At 41.0% G+C, this 8,192-nt stretch overlaps 1 protein-coding gene across 1 annotated transcript in view; it reads right to left on the bottom strand.

Moving 5' to 3' along the window:
• Nucleotides 1-398: 398 nt before the first annotated feature.
• LOC308230891 (uncharacterized protein) overlaps nucleotides 399-8,192 on the bottom strand; it is a 42,558-nt gene continuing 34,764 nt past the window's right edge. The window contains exon 2 of the mRNA XM_080635888.1: nucleotides 399-418. Within this exon, the coding sequence (XP_080492014.1) occupies nucleotides 410-418 (9 nt within the window). The 3' untranslated portion in view covers nucleotides 399-409. The remainder of the gene's footprint in view (nucleotides 419-8,192) is intronic.

The raw sequence follows: 8,192 nt of genomic DNA, 5'->3' as shown, positions 1-8,192 counted from the left end.
ATTATTAAATAATTGACTTGAATCTGTGCAAACTGATGAAAGTCCTGTCAAAACAAATATTCACACTCAGGTTAGTAACACCTGAAGCAATAGCTCCTTAGAGAAATGGTGACCTTATTACTGACTTTCAGTGACGCAAATGGTATCACTATGCTACTGCTAGGACCAGGTTACATCATTTTCTCAGCAATGCAAGTCTAATTTATTTTCTGCCTTATTGCCTGGCTGTACCTCAGTTTTGTGCTATAACAGTTTACGTACCTTTGTGGAATGTCATCATTTATGATCAAAAAAGGTGGAAATACCAAGTTTGAAATGGCTTGATCAAATCCAGATTCACCTTCTGAATTTAGCTCTACACAGCAGCAAAGAAGTGATGTTCTTCTCAGGCACAAGATTGTGTACAGTGTCAGAGTGCCTGTCAGTATCAGAGAAGTAAAATATAAGAGCACTTTAATTCTTTAAGAGAACCATTACAAAGTTAAGGAACATATTGTAAGACTATACTGAGAATGCTTGAAAGTGAAAATGATCGTCAGAGGTAGTTCTAGCCTTAGCTCTCTTCCACAGCAATATCAGGCTTTCAGACCTCCTCTTCATATACCTTTTTATCTGTTACACAGAATCTGCTAGGCGCATTCTCCATGATCCTTAGAAGTAAAGCAGAGGATTCAAAGACTGCCAATATAGGAATGAGATTGGATTTTTCCCATATAGAGTAATTCCAAATTCTCTGAGAGCACGTATGCAAAGCTTGCTGCTCAAAGCCAGTGGCAGAGTAAAAAGTGTATCCATTCCTGGATGATTGCATCATCAAGAAATATCTCAAAAGTAAACCCTCCTCCGAAGCAGTTGGTTTTGTAAGACCCAGTAAACATCCCATTAAATTGGCCCAGGCAGGAAGGAATGTGATGTGACCATGATTCCCACAATTATTACTGAAACAAGAAACAAAGATCTGCGAATAATTTCCTTTGAACAGTAATTTTCTGTTTTCTTGCCTGACATGTGGCATGCCTGTCAGGTATGTGCTGGTCAGAAATAGATAACAAAAGCAGGTGTGTAGAGAGAAAGGAGGCTTTTGTTACATGGTAAGTGAAGCAAAGTAAATAATATCATAAGTGATTTTCAGTGTTTTCCTTTTTCACAATAAACTCTTCAAACAATGAAGATTCTTCAACTTTCTTATTTCATATTGCCTCCCAAAGAGGTACATTTTTCTTTTCAAAAGAGGAAAAAGGTAGATAGATATGCCACCTTAGTTCTCTAAAGCAGTCAGCATTTTCTTTTTGAGCCATGTTGGTCAGCTGTAATTTGCCAGCCAAGTCACATGATTTGCACTGTCCTTGTTTTCTAGCTGAATCCAGGCGTGAGTGCTCCCAGCATGAATAGTGACAGATGAGTGTAAAAAATTGCTTCCTGAGAATACCTGCACCTGTCACTGTGTTACTTGTCATTAGGCTTCATTTTCTGAAAATGTTCAGAAATGTTAGGTGAATTTGCACTGCAGCAAAACATAAGGAAAGAAGGGTGAATTCAGCTGGAATAACTTCCCATTTTACCCAGTGAACCTTTCAGCCCAGCACATGGTGTCCTTGGGGTCTTGAATTTCATAGGAAGTTTCACAGAGGAGATTCTGCTAAGTGTGGCAAAAAAACTTACGACATATTTTAATACCCAGGTGTCCATAGACCTGACAGAAATGAATACTTTGCCTAACTTATTTGAAATGTAAACAAAATATCTCTCTTTGCTACATATTGTGGGCCCAATGTGTGAAAGAGGAATGGTCTTTACTGAGAATTTCATAGGTGAGGCCAAGATTGAGTTTATAATGGAAAACAAGTTTTGACCTTAGCTATGCAGAGCCAATAGCCTCTCCATAATACAACTGTCAGTTCAATTTTTGTCAGCAATATAAACATGGAATTGAAATAAGTGTTAGACTAGGATTTGGATGAAAGTTTTAATCAGATGAGCACCTGCACTCCAAGTCTTAGTAAACTGTTGAGACTGAAATTGTGTGTGAAACATTGCCATCCAGTGGCTGCTTCTACAATCTCCAACCCTCCCACAAAGACATTTGCAGAAGAGAAATGTTACAGATTATGGCATCCCTCCTCTTTCACGAAACCACAGTGGTCTCTGCATTAGCACCACGATTATAGGAGAAAAGTTCAAATATCAAGAGTCTGCAGATCTTTCAAGCTGTGCACTTTTTAAGTAAATATTTGCTTCTTATAGCAATGCATTATATTGACATTTAGGGCTCAGAAAAAAAAAACACTTATGCATCTGTGGTGTATCCCTCAAAAGAGGAGGTTGCAGCTGAGGGGTGAAAACCTAAAAAAGTGAAGTAGCCAGCCTCAGACCATGAAGCCCAGATCCTGAAATCACAATGAAACATAATTTTTCTAGTTGAATGTCATTGCTTACATCCCTTTATCCCACCCTGCCACTCTGAAGCTTGGGTCCCCTGGAGTTTCCTCCTTCCTGAAAGCTCCACCACTGATTTTTCCTTCTTATAGGGGACTGAAATTTTGGAAGTTCCACATGCTTCTCCTGGGAACTAACTCTTCTGTTTTACCAAAGGACATCTAGAGCATGGGCAGATACCGGCTTTCCTTCCACCGCCTTGGTGTCACCCACACTCAGCACTGATCTGGAAGGACCACATTTGGTCTTCGTGTCTAATAAGTCCTCTGTCACTCTGTGGAGCTTTTCAGATGGCCAGAGGGCGTTAGAGGCCCAGCTGGAGAAATTCAACTGAGGGCTTAATTTCCGTGGAGAACACTGCTTGTTGTTAAAATCTTCGCAATGGAAGTGCTAATCTATAGAAAATGAGATTGTGAATAGCTGCATTCGTTATTACTATGACTCAGTTCCTTTGAGTCATGGCCCATATTGGGTGGAAATGACATCCTCGTAGACAAGCTCAGGAAGTGGGGGCTGGGTGAGTGGATGGTGAAGTGGATTGAGAGCTGGATGAATCATAGAATCATAAAATCAGCTAGGTTGGAAAAGACCTTTAAGATCATCAAGTTCAACTGTTACCCCAGGACTTCCAAGTCCACCACTAAACCATGTCACTAAAGGCCTCGTCTACATGTTTTTTGAACACTTTCAGAGACAGTGATTCCATCACTTCCCTGGGCAGCCTGTTCCAACGCCTGATCATCTCTTGGTGAAGAAATTTTTCCTAGTATCCAAACTAATGGCAGGTTGTAGTCAGTGGCACAGAGTGTAGGTGGAAACCTCTAACTAGTGGTGTCCTCCAAGGGTCAATACTGGGGCCAGTCTTGTTCAACTTTATCAATGACTTGGATGAAGGTATAGAGTGCCTCCTCAACAAATTTGCCAATGATACAAAACTAAGAGAGTGGCTGATAGCCCACAGTTCTTTGCTGTATTCAGAAGGATCTAGACAGGTTGAAAAGATGGACAGAAAGGAACCTTTTGAAATTCAACAAAGGCAAGTGCAGACTCCTACACCTGAGGAGGAATAGCCCCATGTTCCAGTACAGGCTGAGGGCTGATCTGCTGGAAAGTAGCTCTGCTGAAAGGACCTAGGGGTACTAGTGGACAACAAGCCGTCCATGAGCCAGCATGTACCCCTGCAGCCAGGAAGGCCAATGGTATCCTGGGGTGCATTAAGATCATTGCCAGTAGTTTGAGGGAGGTGACCCTCCCTCTACTCAGAATTGGTGAGGCCTCACCTGGAGTACTGTGCACAGTTCTGGATGCCCCAGTACAAGAGAGGCATGGAGCTCCTGGAGTGAGTCCAGCAAAAGGCTACTAGAAAGAGTAGAGGGTCTGAAGTACCTCTGATATGAGGAAAGGCTGAGGGAGCTGGGCCAGTTCAGCCTAGAGAAGAGAAGGTTCAGGAAGGGTTTGATCAATCTGAAGGAAGGGTGTCCAGAGGATGAGGCCAGACTCTTCTTGGTGATGCCAGGCAATAAGATGAAAGGCAACAGAAGCAAACTGAAACACAGGAAGTTCTACCTAAACATGATGAAGAACTTTGCTGTGAGGGTGACTGAGCATTGGAATGGGTTGCCCCAAAGAGGTTGTGGAGTCTTCTTCCCTGGAGATATTCAAGAACCATCTGAACACAATCCTGAGTAATGTGGTCCAGGTGACCCTGCCTGAGAAGTGAGGCTGGACTAGGTGACCTCCAGTGGACCCTTCCAGCCTCAACCACTTTGTGATTCTGTGAAGATAAGAAGCTCTGCTCCTCTCCCAGGCCCATAAACCACCTGGTTCTACTTTCTTCTTATCTAGACATTTATCTGATCTCCACCAGGTTCTGTAGGTCTGTTTTCTTATCCTATACAGACAGTCACTATGTTTGGAATCCAATGACAATGAAGTCCTGGTTCCTATTACAGGAAACTGATGCCCACAAGTACAGCCATCATCTCACCAAACTGCAAAGCAGTCCTTGCAGCATAATATTAAAGCTTGTTCCTCAGCTCTATAGAGTTGTAGCATTTGACTGAATGGTACACATTACAAAGGACTCAAGACCGTTGAGGGTAAATATTTGCTCTGCTTGTGGTATCAGGCTGACTGTATATGACAGCTAAGTTAAAGGTCATGCTTATTACTAAAGATAAAAGGGTTAGTACAAAAATGTAGTTTATTTTGTTAAAAGTAACTATAGGATTGCAATACTCAGGCAAGTAAAATAAAGAAATTAAAAGCCTTGAAATAGGCTTGTACTCCCAAACTGTTTCAAATCTTTCCTTTTGGAGATTTGCCCTGGCTAGCTAAACTCAGGAGCAGTCAGACAGTCCTATTAAAAGTTACCTTGACAAGATAAATCAAAAGAACACTAAATAACATGTAACTCTGTGACTGATACATGAACATTACCCTGTCTTATAAGTATGCCTTATAGATTATTCAGCTATGCATCTAAAGGGTCAAAGTCACCAAGCACTAACCCATCACGTACATTCTGCCATAAAGAAGAGGCATCCACAAGTCTTGCTGTAAATCTGCAGAACATCAGAGGATTATAGTATTTAAACAAACCATCAGACCCTTTCTAGCTCTCTACTTTCTTTACTTTGCTAATTAACTTTTATGTAACTCACTGTATTACCTAGCTGCAACAGGGAGCTGGCACACTAATCCAGCTGCAAGGTGACCCCTGTTGTGTGCTATGCAGATTGGGATATTGATATGCTGTTGTGGACTGCAAGACGTATCTGTTTCTGTCCCTTGTCAGTCATTTGTAGATACAAAGGGGGGAATGTCTGAGAGTCTAATAAGAGAGCTTGATCCTACCATGTCTCTAGACTAATGCAGGGGACAATAAGACTGAGATAACCATCCTCACTTAGACATTATGGTGATTGGCTTTGTTACCATGCCTATGATTGATCTGTGCTTTGAGAGACTTAGTCAAATCAAAGCTCTAAATAGACACAGCTTTTGTGATTGTTAATTTTAAGGCAGGATTCAGTGCTTTTTAGCTCCTGGGCTTATCTTTGCTCTCTCTGCATTTGACTCCACATAATCAAAGCCCCATTGGGAGCTGTGACTTATTGCAGTCAGACCCGCTGCAGTCACAGAGGCCCACAGAGAAGATCAACACTTTTTCTTAAGTCCTCTAGACTTATTGTAAAGGCATCTGAAATGATGATCACTGTAGATCAACATTATTTCTTAAGTCCTCTGGACTTACTGTGAAGACATCTGAAATGATGATCCCTATAAATATTTTTCAGCAGGATTTACTCTGCTTGTGAAAAAAAGGCAGGTGCTAAAGTTATTAGAAGTGCATCAAAAGTTTGTCACTTAATACTAGCCTAGAGGTATGTTTACCAATGATAACACTAAAAATTGAGAAAAAAGTTCTACAGGAATTAGGATTTGTCAGGTTATTTCAGAGAGTTTGGGATCATTTTGGGAAAACCAATTTTTAGAAGAGAAAGCTGTACGAAACCAGCATTTCAGCAATCATACTCTCTAAATCCAAAATGTAGGAAATCTTTCCTGCATGAAATAATGTGTTTCAGTTTCTAGTGATATCTTTTAAAGAGTCAGTCAAAGATTATAGAGTCTACTTGCCCTGGGATCCCCAGGTGACAGCAGAAGTGTGGACAATGACTTTTAAAAAGTCATCTTTCATTTGCACACCCTGCAGTACCAAGACTTTCCTGCTATATCCAACACACCATCTAGAATATGCATCTGAACCTCTTCCTTGCTTGTACAGCATGCCACATGCCTTTATGCCTGTCAAAGAAACAGGAATAATAACAGATCTGAGAGCCTGTTTGTCATTACATACAAATTTTTCTCATATATATTATGTCCCATCAAAACAGTACTGCATATTCTTCTGTCCTCATCTCAAAAAAAGAAAAAACCCAAACACAAACAAGAGTGCATTAATTCAAAAAGAGCTATGCACAGATTTCTAGTGGTGTTGAGTTTTCCTGCTGTGATTGCTACAGCAGCCTTTTGAGCAGCCCAAGTTGTAACCAGTTGCAGGGGGAGGTGGCTAAAAGCCAGAGAGATGTAAATTAATTGTCTGGAAAATTCTTAAGTAGGCTTTTGAGTGTAGTTTTCCAAGAATGTGCTCTTTAAGAGAAAGAAGTTGTTTTTGGTGAAAGCAGCAGTGAGTTACTGATTTACAAAAGTTGATATTGACTAAGCTGCCAGGTTACAGTCCCAGGCACAGAATTATTTGCCTTCCAGCCTGCCAGCATTAAGTCTTTCAGCTCAACTCTATTTACTTCAGGAGGTAGGAAAATAGATGCAGGCTTTCGAAAAGGAGTCAGGCTGCAGGCAAATTGGGAAAACAATGGTTACATTCAATGGCAATCCCAATTTTCAGAGGTTGTTCCTGCAAGTCCATGTCCTGATCCTATGAAAAAGGATACACGGGAGTATTACTGTGTCTCAGAGTGAAGTGGGGTGTCATGCAAGCAGCTCTTTGTAGGTTGTGCTTATCACTGGAACTGGCCCAGTAGTCTGAAAAACCTTCAAAACTTCCAAGGGTGTTAAAACTTGATACCATGAAGGTACTCTTGCACACAGTGCAACGGCCCATCTCAAGATGATGACCTGATAACACCATGTACTGATGCAGCTTCACAATTTGAAGAAGCTTTTGTCACAGGGGTAACCCTGCAGTTCTCACTGACATTCCTACTGTAGGCTTGAAAAGGATCTGATGACCTTCAGTACAGACGTCTGTTAGGAAGAGGGGGCATTTATACAGCCTACTTTGAGAAATTTTGGTAGAAGATGTAACATCCCTTGATAGCCTGTTCCAGAACATTAACACATTTATAAATGGATTTTTTTCCTAATATTTAGCCAAAGTAGTGTTTGCTGAAACTTTAGCAACCTTGCTCTGTGCTGATTAGCAGAGAGAACAATTGATCACTGTCCTCCTTATAATAACCTTTTACATTTTACAATGTCAAAAGGTTATCAGCATTACCTCTCCCCAGTCACAGTTATGTCTTTTCCAAAAGCAACAAAATCCTTCTTCCTTCTTTTCTCACAGATAATGTTTGTTAAACATCTCTGACTATTCTCATTGCTCTTTTTGGGAATGTGTGGTGCTTTGACCTCTCCAAATGATGTCACACCAGCACTGCAAAGGGTAAATTCTGCTCAGTTCAGTGACACTCTTGCTAATACATCCCAGAGGGAGATCGATTTTCTTTTAACAGTATCTCACTGACTGGCCTTTTTTCAGTCTGTGATCCAGTATAAGCTTCAACCCCTGTTCTACAACTTTGCTATCTTGCCAAGCATGAGCCATTTTGTGCTTTATTTTTGCCTTATTATCATCTTCTGCATTTACTTCTATCAAATTTCCATTTGTTGACTTTAGATCCTGAGTTTCTCCACTCAGACTGGTTCTCCAGCTGGTACAAAGCCAATAATTACAGTCATAGGCACTGTTTTTACCTGTACAGACTCTGCTGGTCAGCACTGTCCCAGCAGTGTTCTCCATGACTAGGATCCCTCATTAAGGAAGGCTCCAGAAGCATGTAGAGGAGAAATAGCAGTAATATGGGAAATGGAACACTTTCTACCACTGTATTAGTTTCTTTTTGCTGTACCTCTAACAGCAAAAGAAGAAACCCCCCACCTTCTTTCTTCAGCTGGCAATGTCCCTCAAGTGCTTTGGTCTTTCAGATATTAGTACCTGCCTGCCTACA

The sequence above is a fragment of the Psittacula echo genome (genome assembly GCF_963264785.1).
Source record: "Psittacula echo genome assembly, chromosome: 1".
Taxonomy (NCBI): domain Eukaryota; kingdom Metazoa; phylum Chordata; class Aves; order Psittaciformes; family Psittacidae; genus Psittacula; species Psittacula echo.
The sequence above is the reverse complement of the archived record's forward strand: the minus strand, read 5'-3'. Positions and strand labels throughout refer to the sequence as shown.